Source organism: Orcinus orca, chromosome 16 (genome assembly GCF_937001465.1).
Source record: "Orcinus orca chromosome 16, mOrcOrc1.1, whole genome shotgun sequence".
NCBI classification, from domain to species: Eukaryota; Metazoa; Chordata; class Mammalia; order Artiodactyla; family Delphinidae; genus Orcinus; species Orcinus orca.
This window is the reverse complement of record NC_064574.1, coordinates 73,203,339-73,230,686: the sequence shown is the minus strand read 5'-3', so window position 1 is coordinate 73,230,686 and position 27,348 is coordinate 73,203,339. Positions and strand designations below refer to the sequence as shown.

At 50.6% G+C, this 27,348-nt stretch overlaps 2 protein-coding genes across 12 annotated transcripts in view; one reads left to right on the top strand and one right to left on the bottom strand.

Moving 5' to 3' along the window:
- The window catches only part of CRCP (CGRP receptor component), an 80,134-nt gene extending 54,695 nt beyond the window's left edge, over nucleotides 1-25,439 (bottom strand). Inside the window, exon 1 of one of the 8 annotated variants that reach the window (XM_033426272.2) lies at nucleotides 25,319-25,439. Coding sequence is in view for 5 of the 8 variants with exons in the window: in XM_033426268.2 (XP_033282159.1) it covers nucleotides 6,797-6,985 (189 nt within the window). In the remaining 3 variants the exon portion in view is untranslated. Of the gene's footprint in view, nucleotides 1-6,796; nucleotides 8,220-20,090; nucleotides 20,736-25,318 lie in introns of those variants that run through there. The other 7 variants (XM_033426271.2, XM_033426268.2, XM_033426270.2 and 4 more) reach the window with 7 other exon arrangements.
- On the top strand, nucleotides 17,251-26,840 carry ASL (argininosuccinate lyase). 4 transcript variants are annotated; one of them, XM_033426259.2, is made up of 17 exons: nucleotides 17,251-17,330; nucleotides 17,542-17,596; nucleotides 20,732-20,926; nucleotides 21,245-21,328; nucleotides 21,534-21,590; nucleotides 21,737-21,834; nucleotides 23,274-23,351; nucleotides 23,439-23,516; nucleotides 23,914-23,966; nucleotides 24,334-24,396; nucleotides 24,586-24,700; nucleotides 24,843-24,927; nucleotides 25,040-25,099; nucleotides 25,340-25,423; nucleotides 26,216-26,296; nucleotides 26,459-26,565; nucleotides 26,653-26,840. In XM_033426259.2, the coding sequence occupies exons 2-17, from the start codon at nucleotides 17,585-17,587 to the stop codon at nucleotides 26,795-26,797; spliced, it is 1,395 nt and encodes a 464-aa protein (XP_033282150.1). In that variant the 5' UTR covers nucleotides 17,251-17,330; nucleotides 17,542-17,584; the 3' UTR covers nucleotides 26,798-26,840. The 4 variants fall into 4 exon arrangements, with proteins under 4 accessions (XP_033282150.1, XP_049555536.1, XP_049555535.1 ...); XM_049699578.1 differs by lacking the exon at nucleotides 17,251-17,330 and having other exon boundaries at nucleotides 17,349-17,596; nucleotides 20,816-20,926; XM_004268748.4 differs by lacking the exon at nucleotides 17,251-17,330 and having other exon boundaries at nucleotides 17,350-17,596.
- Nucleotides 26,841-27,348: the final 508 nt, after the last annotated feature.

Below are 27,348 nucleotides of genomic sequence, written 5' to 3'. Positions count from 1 at the left end.
TGCTCAAGGGCACACAGTAGAAAGCCTAACTGAAGTGGACAATAACTATGGGATTGTGAAAAATAAAACAGGATTGAACAAATGGAAACCAGTAATGCAGAATCCTAAAACTTCAGGAAGGAGTATGGACTTGACATAATGTACAACAAAGATTACTGTTTGTTCTTAAACTAGGAATGGGGCTATATGATGAAATTGAGGACACAAAATTTCAAAAACATGAGCCAAATAGATGGGTGGTTTCCCCAGTCAATAAATAAAGCAAAACAAGCAGGTGGTTAACGCAGGCTTCAACCTAGGCCTTAGGTCATCAGCACAGTAATGTCAGCACTTAATCAAATCAGCACATGAAGCTTACCAAATGCTACTGGTCATTCAACAAATAGCCAGGATTTCACAAAAGTGCTGCTTTGCCCAAATGACCACAATGGAACTCAGGTCACAAAGAACACCATACTTAAAAGGAACCTAGGAGACTTCCCTGGTGTCGCAGTGGTTAAGAATCTGCCTGCCAATTCAGGGGACATGGGTTCGAGACCTGGTCTGGGAAGATCCCACATGCCGCAGAGCAACTAAGCCTGTGCACCACAACTACTGAGCCTGCGTTCTACGGCCGGTGAGCCACAACTACTGAGCCAGAGTGCCACAACTACTGAAGGCTGCGCATCTAGAGCCCGTGCTCCGCAACAAGGGAAGCCACCGCAATGAGAAGCCCACGCACTGCAATAAAGAGTAGCCACCACTCGCCGCAACTAGAGAAAGCCTGCATGCAGCAACAAAGACCCAACGCAGTCAGAAATAAATAAATTAAAATTTTTGAATAAATAAATAAATGGAACCTAACACAGGAAGGATAATGCATAATTAGAGTACGTGATATGGCTCATTTAAAGCTGAAAATGACAGGACTTCCCTGGTGGCACAGGGGTTAAGAATCCGCCTGCCAATGCAGGGGACACAGGTTCAAGCCCTGGTCCAGGAAGATCCCACATGCCACAGAGCAACTAAGCCCGTGCGCCACAACTACTGAAGCCTGCAAACCTAGAGCCCGTGCTCCGCAACAAGAGAAGCCACCAAAATGAGAAGCTAATGCACTGCAACAAAGAGTAGCCCCCGCTCGCCTCAACTACAGAAAGCCTGCGCACAGCAATGAAGACCCAAAACAGCCATAAATAAATAAATAAATAAAATTGAAAATGACAAATCAAACCACATGTCATCTTTGCCTACTTAATCAGGAAGTCACCCCACAAGGCCTCCTCCTATCTTTGCTTGAAACTGAATTACAACTCCCTTCATGCCCTAACATTCAGGGGAACTAAAACATCCCTTCCTGGAACAGGGTGAGAAAAATTACATGTTATTTTTCCTCAAGGCCAGTGGATCCATCCCAGGTGCCACGGTGACAACTTCATTTCCAAATCACAGCCCCCCTCTGTCATGTAGATTATTCCATGGCCTGGGAAATCTGTCCTTGTCTCTTCCAAATTACTGCCCCACTGCCCAAGTCAATATTGTTAATTGCAAGAATCCAAAGAACATCTTCTGCCTTTTCTAGAGCCAATATACAAAGAAGGAAAGGAACTCTCTTTCATGTATATTTTCATGAACCTGTGTTTTGGAGCCAGGAGAACAATGGATGTTTAAAACGTACAGCGTCTTGCATTCTGGTGGGCAGAAGCTGATTTATTCATTGATTCTTTTATTAGGAAGATAAATAATTTTTTTACCCAGCTAAATACTAATGGAGTAAATGCCAAAATATGCTAGGCATTCCTTTATTCAGTTAAATGTCAACGAGTACAGTATCTGCCTTTCATTGAGTCCTAAATGAACTGTGTGTATTGGGAAATTTTTTTTGAAGGCAGTTTTTATCCTGAAGAAGTTACTGTAACCACCACGAAGTGGCAGGTTGTTGAGAACAGGATATGGTGAGATTTGACAGACATCAGCTTAATCAAGTTATCCAATTTAACAGCACCAATAATGATGAGGTGATGCACTGAGAAGGAAACATCCCTTATAGCAATCCTGTCAGAAAATGTAGTTATGAGAATATAATCAGACAAACCCAACCTAAGAAACCTTCTTCAAATCAACTGGCCTAGATTCTTCAAATATCACTATCATTTGTCACGATGTCAATGTCACAAAAAGAGGCTAAGAAACTGTTCTCAGAGTAAAGGAGATTAAAGAACCTTGACAACTAAATGCAATGTGTGATTCTTGATTGGATCCTGAATCAATTTTTTTAAAAAATCCAGATAAAACATTATTAGGACAATTGGAGAAATTTTAATATAGGTTGCATATTAATAATAGTGGTAATATCAGCACTAAATTCCCTGGGTGTGATGATGGTATTGCAGTTACACAGGAGAATGTCTTTTTAAGACTGATAAAATGACATCTCTACAACTCTGAACTGGTTCAGTAAAGAGTGTGTGTGGAGAGAGAATGTAGGCATGTGTAACAAAGAGAAGGCAGATATATCAAAAATGTTAACAAATGGTGACCCCAGGTAAGGATATAAAGGAACTTGAGATGCTCTTTTTGCAACTGTTCCATGGGTTTGAAATTTTTCAAGGTAAAAAGTTGAGAAAAATGGAGATGTAAAACTAAAGAATTCCATGAAGTTAAAAAAAAATACATTAGTATAACTTGTAATTGAGGACATTCTCCTCCAATGTTTTTTTACTTCATACTCTCCTGTAGGACTTAGAATGGTACTGATTTTACTGACAGATGTTTAAAGCAAATATTCCAAGTGAATTTTAAAGACTGTCTGAATCTATACTTACAGGAAGGCAGTCACTTAATTTCCTTAAGTCATGAATTAGCTGACTGAAGCTGACGTACTATTTGAAATTTAACCTGTAAAATCTGCTTAACTTGCTGAGTCAATTTAATGGACACAAACAACTACTTCAGAAAATCAAATTCTGAATAAACAGAACAAAATGATCTACTGACAGACCTTCCTTAGAGACTCACACATGCACAAAAGAGTCCAAGCAAACAGTGCCTATTAACTGCCACACAGTTAACTCTTACGAACACAATGACAAACAGAATTGCTCAAATTCTCCTATGTTTAACCTATGTTACTGACTCAAGTCCTGTTCTGAAAAGCTAAACTCTGGTCCAAGAAAACTGAGCAGCCTTCAAAGTCAATGAACAATTTAAACTGTAGTATTCACTTGGGAGCTAGCAAATTATCCTCTTTCCAGTCCTGTTACTGAATTGCTATAAGACCTATTAGCTAACTTCTCTAAACCTCAGTATTTCCAGCTGTAAAAAGAAGGAAATTCTGACACTATCTCAAAAAGATGATGTGGAAGAAACTCCATTTTCCGTAACTATGTATACTAAGTTCAAAAATAAAAGGATGAACACAAAATTTTCCAGGCATATAAATAGTCCCGAGGCATTAGAGAAAGTCAGCCAAACAGCAAATACCTTAGTATACAAATACTTAATTTTGCTATGAATATTTTATATCCTTTTATCCAATGTGATGGTCAAAAAGTTTTTATTTTTAGGGCTTCCCTGGTGGCGCAGTGGTTGAGAGTCCACCTGCCGATGCAGGGGACGTGGGTTCGTGCCCCAGTCCAGGAGGATCCCACATGCTAAAGAGCGGCTGGGCCCGTGAGCCATGGCCGCTGAGCCTGCACGTCCGGAGCCTGTGCCCCGCAACGGGAGAGGCCACAGCAGTGAGAGGCCCACGTACCGCAAAAAAAAAAAAAGTTTTTATTTTTAAAGTCTATCGTTCAACCAAATAAAGCATAAATATTCCTTACCTTTAAAAAACTTCTAGTGTGTGTCTATCTATATGTATCACTCACACAGTAGGTAGTTACTCAGTGATTGAAGAAAAAAAAGTAGTAAAAACTCAGGGGAGTTTTCCATCCATGCCTCCTCACTGCAGGTCCTGGGAATGCCTAACAGAGGTACAATGTGTTTGCCCTCTCAGAGACCTAGGGGTCTCCTGAAGATCCTAAGGACCACACTCCCAGAGGTCACACCTCATGCTGGAGGCCAGGCAAGAACTAGAATTAGGCCTCCAGGGACTTCCCTGGCGGTGCAGCAGTTAGGCCTCCGCCCTTCTGAGGCAGGGAGCACGCGTTCGATCCCTGGTCGGGGAACTAAGATCCCACATGCTGCATGCTGGGGCCAAAAAAACACAGAATTAGGCCTCCAGACAGTCTCATTCCAGGCGCCCCTCCACCCCTAAACCACATGCCTACCTCAGAAAACCACATTTTCCCACAAACTCTAGCCACAAAATTCTTGATGAGTCACTGACTCCTTGAGAGAAGTTGACAGGTTACTATATAGGAGAAAAAACTCTTGATTGAAACCATTTCACTTAGGAAAATCAGAAAATCTATATGCTCAGCAATCAGGAAACTAGCTAAATAATTTATATTAATTTAATTTATTAAATTAATGAAGTATTGTTATATTACTTCACTCCACAAGTACAGTCAGCCCTCTGTGTCTGTGGATGTGAAACCCACGACTGGGGGTTTAAACCAGCAAATACAGAAGGCCGACTGTGTTTGCCAAAGGGCTACTGTGTGCCAGATGCGCTGCTAAGCACTAGGGGAACAGACACTCGTCCCTGCCTTCATGATACTTACACTCTCAAGAGGAAGACAATACACTAGACATGTAAACATACATCTATTATCAGAACTTGTAATTATTTAAGGGAAAAGTAAACAAAGGTTCTATGAGAGACAAAAAGTGGGACTTATTTTGGATTTACCAAAGAGGAAAAACAACATTGAAAAAGGACACTCAACCTGAGCTGTCAAAAAGGTAAGAAGTGGGCAGGACAGGGGGAAAAGTCTACCAGGAAGAGGGAACAGCAATGCAAGGGCTTGGAGAGTTACCGAAATTACTTAACTGCCAGTGGAAAGTGTGTCTCTTTGGGGGAGGGGACAGTGGCAAGAGACAAGGTTGGTGAGTGGGTGAGGTTACATAGGGTCTTGTAGTCCTACTAAGAAATGCAGATATCCTCTAAGCACACAGAAAAGCAATGAAGGGTTTTTACACAGGGGGTGATTTGATCCAATTAATATTTTAATTCACTTTGGCTGCTGTGTGGAAAACAGAATGGAGGGGGCAGGGCAAGAGTGGAAACCAAAGGCTATTGCTTAATCTGGACCAGAGATGATGAACTACAAAATTAGCAGTGGGGATGGTGCTGCATTCAAAATACATTCTGAACGTGGAGATGACAGGACTGGCTGATGGACTTGATTTAGCGGTGAGGAAAGAGGGCTAGATTTCTGGTTTAAGCAACTGGATGGATAAGAGAAAAGGGCTAGAAATATATTCTGGGGAATCATTTGCATACAGATGGGTAAAATGACCAAGGGAATGTGGAGAGAAAGGGTCCCAGGACTGAGCCCTAAAATACTTCAACATTTAGAAGCCCAAGCAAGGAAGGAAGGCGGGGCTAGGAAAGAAGACTGAGAAGTAGTCCTTGATGTAGGAGGAAATCCAAGAGAGCACGTCACAAAGCCAAGAGAGTGTCTTGAGTTTCTGTATCAATTGCTGCTAAGGGATCAAGGAAGTTGAGGCCAGAAAATCAACTTCTGAATCTGACAAGATGGAAGGCTCAGGCAACCTACCTAAGACCCATTTCTGTAGACTGGTGAGGATGAAAGCCCAAAAGAATGATTGAGAGAATGAGGGGATAAACAACATTTCTAAGAAGTTTTCTGGTGACAGGAAGCAGAGAGGGAGCAACAGGTGGACATGGATGTAGGGACAGACAAGGGATTCTTCTTTTAAGATAGATAAATTAAAGCTGGTCTGTATGCTGACAGGAAATGCTTAATAAAGAGGGAAAAATTGATAATGACGGCTTGGGCTAGAGTAATATTATGCATGTTTTTCAAATTGCAGATTAAACCCCATTAGTGGATTGCAAAATCAATTTAGTGGGTCTACACCCTATTTTAATAGAAGAGACTATCAGAGTGTACTGCACACTGCGTTGTCTCATGAAGCTTTCGTTTCAGTTACATATACATACAGGGTTTTTTTAAAAGTCTGAAAAACAGTAGTACATGTAGACATTAAACAGGCTAAAGAACATAAAAGAAAGTATCAATATTAAATAATCGGTGGCAAAGAGAACACAATATAGTATGCCTACAAGTTAAGGTCAACCGTGCAAAAATCCACATACAGAGTAGCTACAAAAACTTCCATTTGCACCCGGTACAATGAGCAGACACGGAAAAGACCACGTGGAGTTAAAACTGTTAAAATGGCTTTTACTCCCTCCTTACACACACACACACACACAAATAGCTAAATGCTTCTCATCAAACTTGGACAGCACCTGTTCTGAGTTAGGTTCCAAAGGAGCCCACTGCCCCTAAGCAAAGCTCTACCCCAGCATTTACCCATCTCTCCTCCAAGTACTTCCAGGCCGGACCCAGGGCTTTGTACCTTCGAAGTTCCCGCTCCAACACTGGGCCAGGCTCCCCACCGTGACGCCTGCAACGCTAGTGAGTGGATGAGGGAGGGAACAGGCACCCTGAAAGGCAGCCGAGACAAGTGGCACTCGGCCCCGCGTGCTGGGCACGCGGTGGGCGTGGGGGCGAAGGTTCGGAGGGACAGAGCGAGAGCCCCTTCCTCCCTCGCCTCCCGATCCGTCGCCCTCCCCACCGCGAGGAGGGGTCGCCCCAGGCCCATGTCTCCCGGCTCCCAGGGTCTAGCGGTCGCCAGCTGTGGGCGTCGGCCCAAACCCAGCGACGCGCCCCGAGCTGCTTACACTTCCATGTCGACCCCGCCTCTTCGCCTCCGGCCGACAGCACCCGGGAAACTCCACACAGCCCCGCCGCCGCACGGGGCGTCCACGCCGAGCTCCCTGGGGCCGGCTCCGCGCGCCGCGGTGCACGCCGGGATCGCCGCGCTGCACACCGGGAGCCTGGAGGACCCGGCGGGGCCGCGAGCCCTGCATGCCCCTCTAGCCGTCCGAGCCCTGTCCTCTACGCCCAGCTCGACTTCAGACTGTTAAGCGTTTGCAGACAGGATTTAGCTCACGTTTTCGTGGTCTAAATTATATCTAAGTAGTATGAATAAAGTAAATTTCTAAAGACGTAATCGGATTAGTAGGCCTTTGCGGCATTAAAATCCCACCCCGGGGGCTTCCCTGGTAGCGCAGTGGTTGAGAGTCCGCCTGCCGATGCAGGGAACCCGGGTTCGTGCCCCGGTCCGGGAGGATCCCACATGCCGCGGAGCGGCTGGGCCCGTGAGCCATGGCCGCTGAGCCTGCGCGTCCGGAGCCTGTGCTCCGCAACGGGAGAGGCCACAACAGTGAGAGGCCCGCGTACCGCAAAAAAACAAAACAAAACCCGGGAATAGTAACAATGGCAAGGGGTGAGACGGCCCGGGGCCGCTGGAAATGCTCTATTTCAGGACCTGGGTGCTGGGTACGCGGTGCGTTCTGTTTCTGAAAAGTCAGTGAGCCGCACGCTTATGTGCATTTTTCTCTATGTGTGTTATAATTGAATAAAACGTTCTAAAAAGTGGGGGGAAAAAATCTCCGCCTCCCTTCTCCCATTTCCCATTCTTCAGAGCTATTTGGCAGGAAAGTACAAAGAGCTTGAATGACAGTCTGTGACCTTCCAGCCTTTCTAGGAATTTGTCGAAAGGGAATTATCAGATGCTTGAAGAAAGATCGATGTGTAATGATAATTTTGCTGGGAGACAGCCTAAATACCCAACAATGAGAAATTGATAAATCATGTTTGAACCATACAGTATAATATCAATATATGTGACCATGAGAAACCATGTAGCATAATTTGATATGCTAGGGAAATGCTCAAGATAGGATTTAAAAGATGGAAAATGATGTGGTGTGACTCTAATAACCTAAGGAAAAATAAGCATAGGGAAAAAAATACCTAAGGGTATGGGAGATAGAGCCACCTAATCTACTAAATTTTGTGTTGTTAAAAAAAAAAAAAGAGGTGAAATGTTGATGTCTATTATTTTCTGGAATTTTGGTATGGTTTGAAATATTTCCTAAAGACTGGAAGGAAATATGCCAAAAATTAACAATGGCAGATGTCTTTTTTCCCCACTTTTTAATAGTTATATCAGATCATTTACTAAACACATTCTCTTTGCAAGGCCCTTGATAAGTGCTTTGCTATTCCGTGATATTAACAGTAATAGTGCAGGCTTTGCAGGCAGCCTGTGATTCTATTTAACTCCATCAATTTCTTAGGGGATGTTTAACCCTGGGAGATTACCTAACTTCTCCTAACCTCAGTTCCCTAATTTGTAAATCATAGATCTATCTGTTAGATACCTAAAATGCCTGGCACATACTTAGTGCTCAACAAATAATAATTACCGTGACAGTACAACCATGATACTCTATGAGGTAGATTCCTTTGTTATTCAAATTTTACTACTGAGGAAACTGAGCCAAGCTTGGAGAGATTATAATTTACCAAAAGTCATTCCTCTAGGAACTTGTCCAGTAGAGATTCAAACCCAGACAATCTGAACAAATACAGGAGGTGTATTAAATTGTTAATAGTGACTAATGACTGGGACTTCCCTGGTGGCACAGTGGTTGGAAATCCGCCTGCCAGTGCAGGGAACACGGGTTCGAGCCCTGGTCTGGGAAGATCCCACATGCTGCAAAGCAGCTAGGCTCGTGTGCCACAACTACTGAGCCTGCGCTCTAGAGCCCGCAAGCTACAACCACTGAAGCCTGGGCACCTAGAGCCCATGCTCCGCAACAGGAGAAGCCACCGCAATGAGAAGCCCATACACTGCAACGAAGAGTAGCCCCTGCTCGCCACTAGAGAAAGCCTGAGCACAGCAACAAAGACCCAACGCAGCCAAAAATAAATAAATACATTTACTTTTTTAAAAAATTGTGACATGACTGGATAAATGAAATATGCAATATTAATACAATGGAATACTATTTGGCAATAAAAAGGAATAGAGTACTAATACATGCTACAACATGGATGACCCTCAAAAACATGCTAAGTGAAAGAAGCCAGACACACATATTGTATGATTCCATATATATGAAATGTCCGAGAATAGGCAAAAAAATCTAGAGACAGGAAGTGGATTAGTGGTTGCTTAGGGCTGGGAGAGGGGCTAGGGTGGTGATGGAAAGCTGATGGATACTTTCTTTGGAGGGAAACAAATATCCTAAAATTAGATTGTGGTAGTGGTTGCACATCCCTGTGACTACACTAAATAACACTGAGTTGTACACTTTAAATGGGTGAATTGTATGGTATCAAAATTATATATCGATAAAGCCATTAAAATGTTTTTTACTGATATTTGCCTGTGGGGATTGCTTGGAAGAGAAGTGAGGGGAATTTTTAACATTTAATTTTACACATCGGAATTTAAAAAAATTTTTTTTTTTTTTTTTTTTGCGGTACGCGGGCCTCTCACTGTTGTGGCCCCTCCCGCTGCGGAGCACAGGCTCTGGACGCGCAGGCTCAGCGGCCATGGCTCACGGGCCCAGCCGCTCCGCGGCATGTGGGATCTTCCCGGACCGGGGCACAAACCCCGTGTCCCCTGCATCGGCAGGCGTACTCTCAACCACTGCGCCACCAGGGAAGCCCTAAAAATAGTTTTCGATATACATGTTATTTTTAAACTATCAATACAAAAGAAAAAAATTTTTTTTGGCCACGCCTCACAGATTGTGGGATCTTAGTTCCCTGACCAGGAATTGAACCCAGGGCCACGGCAGTGAACATGCCAAGTCCTCATCACTGGACTGCCAGGGAACTCCCTACAAAAATATTTTTAAAACAACTAATTTACTTTAAAAATCAACAAGTAAATAAAATGCCAACCCAGACCCAGCTGGCCTAATTCATGTGGAGAGTCTCCATTGTGTTATTCACTCAGCAAACATGTACTGACGGCCCATTCGGTGGTGATGATACCAATATGAATAATACACACCTCCTACCCTGCCTACCTGACAGCCTAGTTGGGAACGAGCTCTGGACATCAATAACTACGATATGCTGTGTTTAGACGCTATGGAACAGAGGAGGAAATGACTAATGAGGTGGAGAGACGTCCCAAAGCTAGGGGTGTTTGAGTGGGGTGCAGGAAGGAACACACAAGGCCAAGGCTTCAGGGATGGGCTTCCACAGAAGAGAAGCTAGTGCCTTTGAGGACCCCATGATAAAACGGCTAAGCTCCAGGTTCTCCAAGGGATGCTACCCTAAGACTTTGGGGGCCATATGCAGCCACCCAACCTATGGCATGGAGGCAGCGAAGTAGTCAGGAGAGAGGCCCTCCCCCAAGGGAAGGCTGCCCAGAAGGAGCCTGCGCAACAGGTAACCCAGGGAACAAAGCTGGGCCGGTCCATAGCTGAAATTCCTGCCTGGCGTGTCCCCACTCAGGGCCTCCCTGAAACTTTCCTAACTTGAGGCTGCCTAACGAGTCTCTGTTCTTTGCCACCCAAATCACACCACCCTAGAAAATGACTGTTTTCCTTAACAGCTGGCTTTTTAGGCAGATGTATTAAATACATACAAAGGGCTAGAGAATGAGCAAAGCCCGTGTGCCCCCCAAGTGGAAATGTCCTGTTGAACACTGAAGCTTTTAGGTTTAGAGCTCAGAAGAAAATAAGCAGATAGAGCTTTTGAAAGTATAAGTAGAAATTGGAGCCTTTAAAGTGAAGTTACCCAGGGAGAGTCTAGAATAGTAAGACTTGCGTGCTTACCAGCTGCCAGAGAGTTGATCTAAGCTCTTCACATGTGTATACTCATCTAATCCTCACAAAATCCCTATGGGGATGCATGCCAGGCATGGCGTTAGCGGAGTCTCATTCACTTCTCTCGGGAGTCCTCAGAGTTAAGCACTATAATCAGCCCATTTCACAGAGAGGAAAGTGAAGCTCAGAGAGGAGTCAGGAGGTGTCAGAGCCAGGGTTCTCATTGTTCTCTGGTCAACTCCAACCTCACCTCTCTCCTGTCAACATTAGGGATTCCTCCCTGTCCTGCACTAGACCCTTCCAAGACTCTTTTGCTGTACCAAGGTGGAAGTTTTAGGGGAAAGAGGCTGGGCAAGGTTTTCATTCTTCCGAGGCAGGTAAATTCCATACAGCACTCAGCCCTCAGCTGAAAATGGGTGTGGTCCATTGTCTGAACAGTCATGGACCCCCAAGCTACGTTGCCCCCAAGCTGGCAACGACAATGGACACAGAAGGTTTCCCTATGGTCAAGGCTCCTCAGACAGATGTTATTGCTGCTTGCACAGAACACAGGCTTCGTGCCCAGACTACTGGTAGTCATTCTCAGCTCTGCCACTTCCTAGCTGGGTGTTTTGGGGCAAGTCACTTAATCTCTCCCAGACTCAGTATTCCCATCAGCAGAATGGGAGTAATTATAGCATTGACCACAAAGGGTGGTTGTGAGGATCTAAGTACATAATCACTATATAATATGTTATTTTTTTGGCAGTACCACGGGCCTCTCACTGTTGTGACCTCTCCCATTGCGGAGCACAGGCTCCGGATGCGCAGCCTCAACGGCCATGGCTCAAGGGTCCAGCCTCTCCTCAGCATGTGGGATCTTCCCGGACCGGAGCACGAACCAATGTCCCCTGCATCGGCAGGCGGACTCTCAACCGCTGCGCCACCAGGGAAGCCCTATAATATGTTTAGCATAGTGCCTGGCACACAGAGCTCAACAAATATCAGCTATCGTTGTTGGTTTGTTTCTTGTTTTATTTATATATAGGAAATGCCTCAGGCTGCCTCTAAATTTCTTCCTTAACTTTTTTTTCCCTCTGGCAGGAGTCAGAGCTTTGGATTTCTGAGGATGATGCTCAGGATATGTAATAAGGTAAGAACCTCTCCCTTTCCTCCCTGACTCCCTCTTCTCCTGGGAGTACAGTTATTATTATCAATGATAGCAATGAGGGACTTCCCAGGTAGCGCAGTGGTTAAGAATCCGCCTGCCAATGCAGGGGACACGGGTTCGAGCACTGGTCCGGGAAGATCCCACATGCCGCAGAGCAACTAAGCCTGTGCACCAAAACTACTGAGCCTGCACTCTAGAGCCCGTGAGCCACAACTGCTGAGCCCACGTGCCACAACTACTGAAGCCCGTGCGCCTAGAGCAACTAGAGAAAGCCCGCGTGCTGCCAAAAATTAAAAATAATAATAATAGCAATGAAAGCACATTTATTGAGCCCCGACTGTATACCTGCCAGACCTCGTGTTGAGATTTTACATATATTATTAACTCAGATTCTCACAACAAATCATACAAGCTAGGTATTTTTACTCATTTATTCATTCTATTTTTTTTTCATTTAACAAATACTTATTGTGTTCCTTCAATGTTCTAGGTACCTGGAGTACATTAAAAAATAAAACAGACAGAAATCACTCACATTCTAGTGTGCAGGGACAGGTGCAAATAAACAAATAGATGACAAATACAGTATGTCAGAGAGTGATGGTGCTGTGGAGAAAAATAAAGGCGAGGAGGCGAGAGAGAAGCAGCAGCAAACTGCTCCTTTAAACAAGGTAGTCAAGGAAAGTCCTCACTTTCTGAGAAGGTGACATGTGAGCAGAGACGTGAAGAAGGTGAGGGAGTGACACACACCGAACAGCAAGAAGTACAAAGACCCCATGGCAGGAAACTCCCTGGTGGTCCAGACTCTGCGCTCCCAATGCAGGGGGCCCGGGTTTGATCCCTGGTCGGGGAACTAGATCCCACATGCATGGTGCAACAAAAAAGTTCAACTGAAAAGATCCGCATGCCTCAATGAAGATCCCGAGTGCCACATCTAAGACCCGGCGCAGCCAAATAAATAAATATTTTTACTAAACAACAAGCAAACAAAAAAAAACATGGCAGAAACACCTGTTTGTTTTGTTTTGGTTTGGTTTTTTTTTTTTTTTTTTTGCCTCACCACATGGCCTGCAGGATCTTAGTTCCTGACCAGGGATCGAACCTGTGCCCCCTGCAGTGGAAGCATGGAGTCTTAACCACTGGACCGCCAGGGAAGTCCCCAGGCCTGGATGTTTGAGGACCACACCGAGCCAGTGTGGCTGGAGTAGAGAGTGAAAAGTCACAGGAGGAGAGGACAGAGACGTAAGGAAGGAGGAAGCGGGGCAGGTCACTGAGTTCTAGGCCACTGGAAGGATGTTGGCTTTCACTCTGAACAGAATGGGGAGCCAAAGGAGTGTTTTGAACAGAGAAGTACCGTGACCTAACTTAGATTTTAAAAGGATCCTCTGCTCCTGTGTTAAGAAGGGACCTTCCAAGGGCAAGGGTAGAAGCAGGGACACCAGAGGAAAGACTGTTGTAACTAAGAGTCAAGGGAAAAGATGATGGTGGCTCAGTCCAGGAAGAAGCAGTGGAAGTGAGAGAAACAGATTCTGGATATAGTTTGAAATAGATCCAACAGGATTACATGACTGATCAGATTCGGGTGTGAGGAAAAACGGGAGTCCAAGGGTTTTGGTCTGAGCAACTAGATGGTTGGTGTTGGCATTTATTGTCATGGGAAACACAAAATGACAATCACAGTCAGGAGTGCGGAGATCAGGGGTTCAGTTTTGAACATGTTGACTTTTAGATGTCTTTTAAACGTCTGAGGAAAAAGATCAAATAGCCATTTGGATATAAAAGACTGCCCTGCCCCCATTTTACAGTAAGTGACAGAGTTGGAATTTAAGCCAAGGTAAGTTTGACTCTGCCACCCTTACCTTTTGTGTTAAGTATCTGCCACCAGACTTTTGCTCCTGGCCAAGATAGAGTCAGTTGGGATCTGATTTACCATCACACATGAAACAACCAAAAAGCAAAATTAAAAAGGCAAAATAGGGACTTCCCTGGTGGTCCAGTGGGTAAGACTCTACACTCCCAATGCAGGGGGCCCAGGTTCGATCCCTGGTCAGGGACCTAGATCCCGCATGCATGCCACAACTAAAGAGTCCACATGCCACAACTAGGAGTCCGCATGTCACAACTAAGAAGCCCACATGCTGTAACTAAGACCCAGCGCAGCTTAAATAAATAAATAAATAATAAAAATTTTTAAAAAGGCAAAATACATGAAACAAAGTTTTTCAATGAAAGATAGTGATTCCTGGGAGACAGGAAACAAAAGAGGCGAGCCCTATAGTAATCCAGCTTACTATTTTGATAAAGTTCCAAGGACATGATGCAGGGAGGAAGAACTGAGGCAGAGTCTGGCAGACCCCCTGAGTTGAGAAAAAAAAGTGGAGCCTAGAGAGACAGAGGACTTTAGAGTTCATCAAAAAGAGTAACAGGGAGAAGAGAACTGTGAAGGTCTACCAAGGGTTCCCTGCGAGTATTCAGTGCATTACTGATTAGTGCATGCATGTGAGGAAACTATCTGAGTTTGGGGAAAGAACCATCCAAAAGGATTAAAAAGAATAGTGCCTATTCCTACCAGCCAGACTGGGAAAACTCATAATTCACTGGGTAGAGTATTCAAGAAGGTCTTCCCTTATTAGTGGGGAATATTTAGCTCTAGACTGTGCATTGCTTCTGACCTAAGAGATAATGAAAAGCAAAACCCAAAAGAATCAAACTGTTTCCAAGTAACTTAACTGCATCTCAGAGAAAAGCTCAAAAAGATTTATAGGAATATAAAAATATCCAACGCCTAACAAGATAAAGATCTCGTGTCTAGCATCCAAAAATTTCTAGGTATGTAAAAAGACAAGAAAATATGAACCGTAATGAGGAGAAGGATTAATAAATCAGAGAAGGACATTAAAAGTTATTATAACTATAATCTATAGAAATTGGCTCATGCTGATACGGAGGCCCAAAAGTCCCCAAATCTGCCATCTGCAAGCTGGAGGACCAGGAAAGCCAGTGGTGTAATTCAGTCCAAGTTCAAAGGCCTGAGAACCAGGTATTTACGCAAGGGAAGTGAAAGCATATGTCCACAGAAAGACTTGCACATACAAGTTTTATTTGTAGCAACCACAAATTGGAAGCAAATCAAGTGTCCATCAACAGGCAGCTGGATAAATAAATTGTGGTATATCCACAGAATGGAATATTATTTATCAATAAAAAGGAATGAACTATTGACACATGTACTAACATTGATAAACTTCCAAATAATTATGCTGAGTGAGAAAAATGAAAAAAATATAATAATTTCATATATATAATAATTCCATGTATATATAGAGAGAAGATGTAAGCTAATCTATTGTTACAAGCGCAGCAGTGTTTTCTTGGGGATGGATGGGGAGAGGCAGGAGGAGATTATGAAGAGGGCGAAAAGGACAATTTTGGGTATGATGGGTACATTCACTATTTTGATTATGGTGTATTTTCATGGGTGTACATATGTCAAAACATATCAAATTGTACACTTAAATATTTGTATATCATTGTGTATCAATTAAATCTCAATAAAGCTGATACATCCATCGTATATATGTACATATATGTACACACACACACATCCATACATATCCAGATTCATGAGGCTTTTAACAGTGAGACTGAGCATTTTTTAACACTTCCCCAACACCCTTTCCAGCCTCAATTCATTTGCCAAAGGGTTTGATCCCTGTATGTTGCTGGGTATTCAGGAGTGTGACCTCATATTTGCAAAGTACCTCTGGCTTTGACACTTGACCTCCCAGGAGGGGATGTCAGGCCTCAGACACTAGCAGGTAGATCCCAGGGGTTTGCCACAGCACTCTCAGTTGTCAGGACCACATGGCTCACAGCTGGTCTCAAGGGCTTCCCTGCCCACCTAGGGGCCTGCTGCAGCCCTGTTCTGGGGCTTTTGTGGGAGAAGACAGGAGAGGTTAGGGGGTCACAGAGATAAAGAGGATGAGGCCTTGCTTCCAAGGAGCCTACAGTTGGGTGGGAGAGAAGACCCAGAAGCCACAACTACAGTGCTCCCAATTCAGGGAAAGACTGCTAGATGCTTCTCCAGGATCGCATGGGAACCCAGAGCTGGATACCTGGATCAGCAGGGAGTCTTCCCAACGTTGATGATGCTTCGCTCAAATGCTGACAGATGAATGGGAGTAGCAAGACAGACAGTGAGGGAAGGCATTCCAGGCACAGGGAGGAGCATTTAGGAAACCTTGCAACAGCCTGATGCATTCTAGGAACTCCAAGTAATTCCACTCTTGAGTGAGGGCTAAAAACCATCAACCCATGAGGTATCCCAGCTACTGGTCCCTTCTCCCCTCCATTCCATCCTCAGTACTGTTGCCAGAAGTATCTTTCTAAAAAAATTTTGGCTCCCTCAATTTTTAACATCTGTTGGCTCCCTATGACCTATGGGAGGACCATAGGTCCTATCAAGACCAAACCCTCTCGTTTGACATTCAAGGCCCTTTACAATCTTACCCCAACCTACTTCCCACCTCTCCTCCCCACCTCCATTCTAAAGCCCCTGACCCTTTGTTATAGCCACTCTTGGTTTCCTGTTCTGCAAGCAGGCCACTCACTTTCTGGCCTCTGGCCTCCCGGACTTTGCCCAGGCTGACCCCCCCACCCCCCACCCCGGCGCAGGGAATGTTCTAATCCCCTTTTTTGCTGAGCTAACTCCCTTTTATTTCCAAGACTCAACTCTGGGGACATCTCCCCCAGAATGTGGAACTTCCAGGGCAGAAGTTCTAGGGCCCCTAAGGCCAGAACCCAGGCTGTCTATTTTATTGAATAATTAGTTAATTAATCGTGTCAGGGAACCCTTCCCTGAGTACCCCAAGATGGACGCCCCACTCTGCGCTGCCCTCTGTGCCCCCTGCACACCTTATCCACTCTTTGTTAGAGCTTCTTGAGGCAAGCATCATTTCTTATGCTCATTTCCTTTTCTTCAGTGTCTAACTCTGTACCTACCACATAGGAGGTGCGGGTACGTGTTTGTTGAATGAACGAATGATCGGGCGTGGCTTTTCACCTTGTGTCTCCTGTGAGCCCGCCAGTCCTGGCCCAGTGTCTTTACCTCTATCCCTAGCCCGGGTCTCCCTCCAGTGCCCGGAGCAGTCTGCAGCCTTGAGCACTGCCGCCCTGGGGGTAGGGGACCCTCACAGTCGCCTCTCCTACCGCCTCCCTAGCGCCGCTCAGCCCAAAGCCGCTCCGGAGACGGCTCCGCCCACAGCCGGGGTTGGAGAGCGGAGGCAACGCCCACGCGGCCGGGCTGCCTGGGATTGGTGCGGCCGCCGATAGGAGGCGGGGACAGCGCTGGGCTGCTGTTGACGCTCTCCCGGCCGGAAAAGTCCAGCCCTGCGGCTGTGGAGAGACTTACCGCGCGGCCAGGCAGTGGTTAAGTGCTCGGCGGCCGAACGGGCTGGACGGGCGGGACTGACGGGAGGGGAGGACGCAGAGGACCCGCGCGAGCGCTGGCTGGGCGCTGCCCACGTCCGCCTCCGCCACAAGCTGCGCTCCAAAGGCAGTGCCCCAACCCGGAGCCGGCCCCGCCAGGGGGACACCGCCCGGTGGCCGACGAGGTCGTCAGTCCTGCCCTGTCTTCCAGACTCGGAGGACCTAGGCTCCCGGACGGCAAGGAACCGCCCAACATGGCATCGGAGGTGAGTGGGATCTCGAGGACGCCGGTCCTCCAGGCCTCCAAACGAGGGGGAGGGGCGCCCTGGGCGCCAGCCGGGACAGTGACCTGCGCACGCGATCTCCCCGAGCCAGACCTGTCGCCCTCCACCCTCCTGGTAATTGTCCTCGCTGGCTCCAGGCAGTGGGTACGCCCCGTCGCACCTGCCAGATCCCTAAAGAGAGCTTTGCCCCGACTTCCCGGTATCCCCAACACCATCTGCTCTCCCCGGTCCCTCACCCCTCCCTAGGCAGCCTTTGTGGCAAATGCACCAACCCACACTGCTGGGGAAGGTGGTCCTGACCTGACCGTGATCTAGGCCGGGCGGGAAAGGTGCGGCCCACTCATTCAGCACCCTCACCTCTTCATTCCTTCCTTCCCGCCCCCCACCCCCCGTCCTCCTGTCAGTCCCCATCCTGTGCCCCTCTCCTACCATAGCAGTTGTCCCTGTGTAGCAGAGTCCAGAGGACTCTTGCGTGTGCTAAGAGCCAGGATGTAGGGGACCGTGCCGTGTGGCCCCAGGACCTGGTGGCTTCCTGTCTCATTGGCCTCTCTCCCTCAGAGCCAGAGGACTCCTGGGTTCTCTTTCTGACTTAGTGGCAGGAGTCTGAGGCACAGGTTCCTTTCCCTGGGCCTCAGTCGATTTACCCGGCAGATGGGGATAATATTAGCTGTCTGCCTTCTCTGTAAGGTACTGGATCATGAGGTCATTGCTTTGAACCCTTCAAGTAAAAGGGGCTGTTTGCTTGATGCCAGAGAAGGGAACCCTGGGCCTGGGAAGCAGGAGGTGTGGGTTCCAGTCCCTTCTGGCCCCCATTAGCTGGCAAGTCACTTCCTCTCTGGGCCTCAGCTTTTTATTGAATAAATGGGTTAAGACTGTCTGCCCTACTAGCTTCTGGGTCATGGTGGAGGGCCCGTGGCAGGGCCTGGACTTTGGGGCCAAACAGACTTGGCTTCTGAAGCAGTCACTCGACCTCTCTGAATGTCTTTCCTCATTTGTAAAATAGGGGTAACCTCATAGGAGGGTGTAAGAGCATCTGGAGAATGCCTGGCACAGGGCGCAGCAATAGTAGGTGCTCAATAAATCATGGCTAATGACACTAAGAGGGACAACGCCGGTATTTCCCATGTGTTCTAAATTGGCTATTGCTCTTTCATCCCAGCCTGAACCAGTGTCCCTGTCCTCTTGCCCCAAAGGGATCCTTCTGGCCCAGATGTACCCTGGCTCACAGCAGTGGCCTCTCCCACCATCTCGCCCCTCTCTCAGTGCCCAGGTGGTGGCACGTCACTCTAACATCCTCCTGGGGTCCTTTTAAGACTGCCAGCAGGGTAGGAGCTTGGCCCCAATGCGGAGTGGGCTGCCTTCAGGAAACCAGGGCGCCAGGCGACCTCTGCTTTCCCCAGGCCATCCTGTGGGTTGGCACTAATTGGTTTGGCTGTGGCCCCACTTGTTAAATAGTTGTTATTACTAACAACCCACGAAGCGAGTCCAGGGGCCTGCTGGGGGAGGTGATGCCAGGCCCCTGGCTGAAGGGCAGCCTGCCTCCCCATCCTGACCGGCTGGCCCTGGCCCTCTGGCCCCAGTGGTCAGGACCAGGGCCCCACGTGGTGCTTTGCTGGAGATCTAGGCCTGGCGGGGCAGCAGGGGGTAAGGGGCAGGTCCAGCTCAAAAGGCTGAGTGGGGGCAGAGGCTACATCTGCAGGGCAGAGTCCTCTGGCAGCAAAGGCTGCTGGGCACTGAGGGGTCAGCTCACAGCCTGGGGCCAGAGCACCTCCTGGGGCCAGAGCACCCTGGGGCCAGGTCCCGGGGGTGCACACAGGAGTGACGAGTGGAGCTAAGGCACACCCTGACCCTGGCAGCCCTCGGCCCCTCCCTTAGCAATACCTAGAACTTACTGAGTACCAGGCACTGTGCTATGTATGCAGTTAGCTTAATCTAATGGCTTAATCTAACAATTCCATCAGATAGATGCTATTATTATTCCTATTTTATAAAGGGACAACCCTGAAGGTTAGAGAGGTAATATAACACTCCTATGGTCAGGTGGCTAACTGAGGTCTACGACATTGCAGGGAGACAGAGGAGAACATATGTCCCCAGTGGCCACTGTAGACCCCTTCCACAGAAAAGATGCCAGCGAAGTAACATTCCCATCTCCACCCCGGACCACTCCCCTCCTGTCCTTGGCTCACTGGGCACTAGGACTGCCCCTCAGGGGTTCTGCGCTCCCTCCCCCATCTGTCCCATGCCCTGACCTATGCCCTCTTTCAAAACAGAGGTGTCTCTGTCCCATCCCTCTGCCCTTGGCTCCTGGGGGGCAGAGGGTCAGCTAGTGACCTCCTAGAAGGCCAATGATAATGGGTGTGTCTGGGGTGCTCTCCAGAGGAGTGGGGGGTTGGGACCTTAGGCCCCACCCCAAGCTGGGGGAGGGAGATGCAGGTAATTTGAGACTGATGGGGCCCCTCAAGTGCCTCCTCACCTGTCCCTGCAGCAAATGTTCAGAACAGCAGAGCCAGCAGAGAGGTCCTGCTGGCATGTGGGGTTTAGAGCAGGGCTTCGACTTCCGGCTGCCGAGGTGCAGTCCGGGCTCTGCCGCTCTCAGCAAGGGCAAGGTAAAGATCTGCTCTGTGCCTCAGTTTTTCCTCTCTGTAGCAGGATAGTATTGGTACCCAGTTCACAGCGTTGCTGTCTGCGTGACAAGCAAATAATGGTGCCTGGCAGACAGTGAGAACGCGACGTACGTTAGCCAGCATTATTGTCATTATCCCTGGTACATCAGAGCTGGATTCCAGAGTGACTTCTCACTTTGGTCAGTGGCAGGAAGGGTCCCAGAAGTTCTGCTGTGGTCTCAGGGGTGCCTGCCACCATCTCCCTGGAGCAGCGCCCCATGGTAGGAAAGAACCTAACTTCAGCGTCCAGCCAATTTCCCACATTCACTCCCTGAGTGACTCTGGGCAAGTTCCTAACCCTCTCTGAGCCTCAGTTTCCTTATCTGTCCAGTGAGAATAACCCTGCCCGCTGGCTCCCACTGCCGTCAGATTTGATAACTCTCCTGAGGGCCCTTTGTGGGAGGTACTGTTCTCAAGGGGGGAGACTAATTGCTCATGCCCTCCTGGCCAGAGCGGGAAGCTGTGGGGTGGCCGGTTTGTGGGCGCAGTGGACCCCATCATGGAGAAGTTCAACTCGTCCATCACCTATGACCAGCACCTCTGGGAGGTGGACGTGCAGGGCAGCAAGGCCTACAGCCGGGGCCTGCAGAAGGCGGGGATCCTCACCAAGACCGAGATGGACCAGATACTCCAGGGCCTGGACAAGGTACTCTCCACACTCCCAGGCCCAACCCAGCGTCCCTCCCTGTGGTCCCAGGCTTTCACCAAATCCCCGAGCAAGCGCAGGCTGCGGTATCATCCCAAGCCTGTCATCTCCCCTCGTAGTGATCATATGCCTAGAGAGGTGCCCTTTAACCACATGCTGTGCTGACTCTCTCTCTTCACCCCTTAATGCTCCTGTGGTCCTATGGCTCCTGAGCAAACGTGCTCTTGGTCTGTGATTCTCCTCGGGGGTGGGGCGCTGCCAGGACTCAACTGCTGATGCCCACCCTCCTGACCCCCGTGTTGCTGCTATCTGCTACAGGTAGCTGAGGAGTGGGCCCAGGGCACCTTCAAACTAAACCCCAATGATGAGGACATCCATACGGCCAATGAGCGGCGTCTGAAGGTGAGGCCACCCCCACCTCACCCCCCACCCCTGCCCCTCCCCTCTCTGGGCCACTGAGCATAAGCACCATCATTCTGTTCCCTTCATCACTGGGACCTCGAGCAGGAGGCCTTAGCAGAGATCGGGCAGAACCAGGGCACCCCGGGGCAGGGAGGGAGGGCCACAAGCAGGCAGACCCCGACTGCGTGCCTCCCTCCACCCCCAGGAGCTCATCGGTGAAACCGCAGGGAAGCTGCACACAGGACGAAGTCGGAACGACCAGGTGCCGCCAGCCTGCCCGGCTCCCCGCCCTGGGCCTTCCCAACCTTGGGGGGTCCAGACAGCAGAGCTGGGGCTCAGCAGCGGTCCTGGCTCCCCAGGGAGGCAACACATCTGTGGTCCCTGAGTGCCACATCCTCCTCCCAACAGGTGGTCACAGACCTCAGGCTGTGGATGCGGCAGAACTGCTCCACGCTCTCTGCCCTCCTCCTGGAGCTCATCAGAACCATGGTGGATCGGGCAGAGGCGTGAGTGCATGCAACACCAGGTGGCAGAGAGGGGCATGAGGGCATCCAGGGTCTCCGCTCCCCCGAGACAGGCAGCCTGAATGCCAGACCTAGGTGGCAGGGGTGATGAGGGTAGGGGGGCCAGGCTCTGGGGTACAGGGGTACAGTCCAGAACTCCTGGACTGAGTGAGGCAGAGCAGCCAGGAGTGGGGATTTCTTGCAGCATCCCCGACCCCCAGCCAGCCCAGCTTAGCAGGCAGGGGGAGCTCACCCTTTGAGGGTTCACAGGCCAGAGGCTAAGGCACTAGGCAGATGGCCCGAAGCCCGCGGAAAGGGGCCGGCTTGCCTGGGGCAACCAGAGAGTCACTCCTTGGCCTGCCTGTGCCCCATGTCCCCCGTCCGCACACAGCATGGCGGGCAAAGGACAGAGCTGAGGGCTGCCTCCCGCTGGCCTCATCCCAAGCTTTGGCTTCTGTGACGTGACTTCTGAGAAGTCTCTATTTGGTGTCAGAGACAGGGTTGACCCCTCCTCTTCCCCAGCTCCCTGTGACCCCTGTTTCACTGACTTCACTGGGGGAAAACAAGGGCCCCCAAACTGTCATCCTCGGGGCAGGGTGGGTGTTGGGAGGATTAGGGACTGACTGCTAATGAGTACAGGGTTTCTTTCCTTTTTCTTTGTCTGTGTTGGGTCTTCATTGGTGCACGCAGTGAGCGGGCTTCTCACTGCTGTGGCTTCGCTTGTTGCGGAGCACGGACTCTAGGCGCGCAGGCTTCAGTAGTTGCAGCACGTGGGCTCAGTAGTTGTGGCGCACGGGCTTAGTTGCTCTGCGACATGTGGGATCTTCCCAGACCAGGGATTGAACCCATGTCCCCTGCATTGGCAGGCGGATTCTTAACCACTGCACCATCAGGGAGGTCCCAGGGTTTCTTTCTTGGGGTGATGGTTGTACACTAAATGTACACTTTAAATGGGTGATTTGTATGTGAATTATATCTCAATAAAGCTGTTTATTTAAAAAAATTAGAACCGTCACTCACAGCACCTGTGCCACTGCCCTGCGTACTTTCAAGTGCCCCCAGCTATTCTGGGCTCCTCTGGAGTTCCTCTCACTGCCAGGTGGTACCTGCCGTGCACCTCCCCTCCTGCCCTGGCCCCTACCCAGATCTGCTGCCAAGGTGCAGAGGCCCCAGCTGAAGGGGTAATCTCTACTTGGTCCTGCGCTCACCCTCTGGACGCCCCCCAGCCATGGCCCAGTCACAATGCCCCACCTCCCGACCCTTCCCTTACACCATGTTTGTCCCCAGGAGATCACTTGGTCCCTTGTGCAGGCAGATCCTTGGTGAGCCTGCCCTGCTCTTCCCTACAGGGGCCCAGGACTGCAGGGTCCCAGGGTCCCAGGCAGGCCTCGCCTGAACCTCCTGAGCCCCTCAGGCTCCCTGCCCCTACTCTTCCCCCACAGGGAACGTGACATCCTCTTCCCAGGGTACACACACCTGCAGAGGGCTCAGCCCATCCGCTGGAGCCACTGGATCCTGAGGTGAGCGGGCAGTGAGGGAGGGGTGTGGTGGAGGGGAGGGGCCCAGCCCAGGCTGCCCTGACCCTCCTGCCTCCTGGCTTCCCACAGCCATGCTGTGGCACTGACCAGAGACTCTGAGAGGCTGCTGGAGGTGCAGAAGCGGATCAACGTCCTGCCCCTGGGGAGGTGAGTGAGGCCCAGTGCTCCAAGGATGGGGCTGCTGCCACATACTTAGCATGTTCCTTGGGCTTCAAGAGAAGAGGAGGGGCCAGGAAGGGCAGAGGGGGACAGAAGCCAGGCAGTCAGCCTCCCCAGCCACGGTGGGAGGGAGACCACAAATGGACCCTCAGCTCTCTCTAAGATGGGGGCGATGAGTGGGTCACAGCCAGGCCAGAGCTCTCCAGAGAGCCAGCCAGCTGCTCACATCGTGCCGTTTCCCCCGCGTGGGGACAACTGTCTGGCACCCAAGCCAACCAGGCTGCAGCCCTGGCAACCAGAGCTCAGCACAGGTGTGCGTGCAAGTACATGCCAGGGCCTGCCTGCCGGGAGCCCCGGTCACTCAGAACCCCTCCCATCTCTGCAGCGGGGCCATCGCAGGCAACCCTCTGGGTGTGGACCGGGAGCTGCTCCGAGCAGGTGAGGCACCCTGCCCCTCCTTTCCCTGGAGACCACCCTCAGCATCTGCCAGGTCTCGCAGACACACACTTAGAGAGGGCAGGTGTCCAGGTAAAACCCTGGTCTATTATCTATGGCCAGTGAGGCTAGAGAGGCAAGGGGAGGCCATGGGAGAGGTGCATGGTGCCGGGGAGACTCAGGGCTCCCGCCTCCCTCCTGGGACCTGTACCAAAGACCTTCCCAACCTCCTGCCCCTCCCTACTCCTCCTCCCTGAGAGGGGGTCATGGGGGGATGCTGGGCAGCCTGGTTGGGGGGTGGGGGTGGGGAGAAGGCCCCTCCTCGCCCTCCAGCCCAACCCTATTGCCTTCCCCTTCCCAAATCGGCCAGAACTGAACTTTGGGGCCATCACTCTCAACAGCATGGATGCCACCAGTGAGCGAGACTTTGTGGGTGAGTCCTGGGCGCTAGCCCGCCCACGCTCCAGGGCCAGTCCCCTGCAGTGCGTGCTGCCTTTGTCCCCCCGCCCTGCCTCCTCTCCAGCTTCCTACCACCCCCGTATGGCCCACCGGACCTTCTCCAGGCTGGGTGAGGGGCGAGGCCTGGTGACCAGACAGCCTGCTCTCCCTCTCCTCCCACAAGCTGAGTTCCTATTCTGGGCTTCGCTGTGTATGACCCACCTCAGCAGGATGGCCGAGGATCTCATCCTCTATGGCACCAAGGAATTCAACTTGGTGCAGCTCTCAGACGCCTACAGGTAAGGCTGCGCCTGCCCTCCCCCAGCTCTGCGCCCACCAGCATGGCTTCTTTCCTCCTCACCCCAACCCCTGGGCAGAGCTGCCCAGCAGACCAGCCAAGGGCCACCGGAGCCCCTTCAGCCCCGGCATCTCTGTCTCCAGCACTGGAAGCAGCCTGATGCCCCAGAAGAAAAACCCAGACAGCCTGGAGCTGATCCGGAGCAAGGCGGGGCGAGTGTTTGGGCGGGTAAGCAGGGCAGGGAGTTGGGGCGAGGCCTCTGCGCTGACCCGGAGGGTCCTGAGGGAACGTCCAGGACAGGCTCCGAGGTCCAGCCCCCTGATCCTCCCTGTTCCCTCAGTGTGCTGGGCTCCTGATGACCCTCAAGGGACTTCCGAGCACCTACAACAAGGACTTACAGGTGCGAGGCTGGGGACCCAGTTGCACACACACCGCATACCAATTCTTGGGGTCCTGGCTCATCTGGGCAGGGGCCCCACAGAATTGCCACCTCCTGTCCTGCGCACCCAGCCCTGGGAGTGCTCTCCTCTCCCTTGGTGCGGGGTGTACAAGGTGCTGAGTGTTCCCAGTGGAAGGCAGTGGGAAGGCCTCACTGGGCACCAGGCTACTGGGCCCTTACCTCCTGCCATGTGCCTCCCAGGAGGACAAGGAAGCCGTGTTTGAAGTGTCCAACACCATGAGCGCCGTCATCCAGGTGGCCACTGGCGTCATCTCTACACTGCAGGCAAGACACGTCTCTTCTCCCCGAGGCCCCTAAGCTCAGGGCTGGGATGCCAGGAGGGCGATCTTGAGAGGAGGCAAGCGTGGGTGGGTCCAGAGGCCGTGGGGCAGAGGGAGGGGGCCATGTGCTTGTTCCTGCCCTGGGAAGAGCGAAGAGACATACTGCAGTAGAATGGAAGTGGGTGAGACTCAAGGAGCCCCATCAGCTGGACCGGCCAGATTTCTTCTTTAACCATTCACTATGGGAAATTTCAGTATACAACAGTTGAGAGGCTGTGTATCACGAACCCTTATGTACCAACACTCGGCTTCAACAACAATCAACCCACGGCCATTCTTGCTTCAGCTGTCTTTACCCACTACCCCCTCCACCGTTGTTTTTAAGCAAATCCCCATCATTTCATTCCTAAATAGTTCAGGATGTGTCTCTAAAGCAGTGGTTGTCCCGAGATCAGCAGCAGCAGTATCACCTGAGAACCTGACAGACCTGCAATCCTAGGCCCCCCTCCAGACCTGCTGAATCAGAGACTCTGGGTTAGGCCACGGAGATCTGTATTCATTATAAATCCTCCCGGTGATTCTGATGCTAAAGATAAGGAGGCAACCCCAGTAGCACAGCTAATAATTATCAATAATTATGAAATGATGGTTCAAGCAGAGAAAGCAGAAGAGGGTGGGTAAGAGGGGATCTGCCCAAGGCAGGGGACTTCCTGGCTGAGGGGGGGTAGGCCTTAGGCTGGCAGCTCCAGGACCAAGGGCCCCCCAGATTCACACTCACCTGGCCTGCTGTCCCCAGATTCACCGTGAGAATATGGCACGGGCTCTTAGTCCTGACATGCTGGCAACTGACCTCGCCTACTACCTGGTCCGCAAAGGGGTAAGTGTGGGGCAGCCAGGGTGGAGGGGCGAGGGGACAGGGATGTTCCTCAGGCTGGGGGTGGTGGTGGTCATGGCGCAGGGGGAGGGCCGGCACCCCCAGCAGAACAGGGAGCTCAGGAAGCCTGCGTCAGCACTGCTCTCCCGCCCCCCGCGCCCCCAGATGCCATTCCGCCAGGCCCACGAGGCCTCCGGGAAAGCCGTGTTCATGGCCGAGACCAAAGGGGTCGCCCTCAACCAGCTGTCGCTGCAGGAGCTACAGACCATCAGGTGTGCTCCCCTCCCCTCCCCTCCCCTCCCCTCCCTCTGCTGCCTTCCTCGAGGCCAGCCCAGGCCCACCTCCTCCTTTCCCCTCAGCCCCCTGTTCTCGGGAGACGTGAGCCACGTGTGGGACTACGGACACAGCGTGGAGCAGTACGCAGCCCTGGGGGGCACCGCGCGCTCCAGTGTCGACTGGCAGATTGGGCAGGTGCGAGCTCTCCTAGGGGCACAGCAGGCCTAGAGCCCTCCCCATGCCTCTCCCAAATAAAGTGGGCCCAAGAGGAGGCTGTGTGTGTTTCCTGCCCAGCCTGTCTGCCTCGGTCGGTGGGGATGCAGTTAGGGGCCATAGAGGAAGTGGAGGAACTGGACAAGCATGGCTAGAGTCAGGGATGGGGAAGGGTGGAGGGGATGCGCATCAGAGCCTCCACCCCGCACAGGCCCCACCCCCTTCACCGTGGGCCTCACAGTGACTTCCTGCCTTGGGTGTCTTGGCGGGACTGGCTTCCTTGGAGCCCTGGTGGGAGCTGCCGGGCTGGGTTAACCCAGACAGCCCCGTCCGTCCCCCTTCCTTCCAGTGTCCTTCCTAGGCTGCCCTGCTCACGTTGTCCCCTTGCGTAACCCACCCTTCCCCAGACCATCAGGGTCCTGTACCCTCTGAGGGGAATGGTGTATCTGGTGGTAAAGTCGGTCATCCGGCTAGCATGTGATGCCAGGCACTAGGTGAGCTGCATACACAGGTAAAGAAGACGCTTCCTCCACCCTGAAGAGTAACGTACAGATTCCCAGACACTA

What these genes read in the sequence shown, in the direction of transcription:
- ASL (XM_033426259.2), top strand. An exon ending in CCAATGAGCGGCGTCTGAAG is followed by an intron (nt 21,329 to 21,533) that starts GTGAGGCCACCC and finishes CTCCACCCCCAG; the next exon opens with GAGCTCATCGGTGAAACCGC. An exon ending in CCGGGAGCTGCTCCGAGCAG is followed by an intron (nt 23,967 to 24,333) that starts GTGAGGCACCCT and finishes CAAATCGGCCAG; the next exon opens with AACTGAACTTTGGGGCCATC.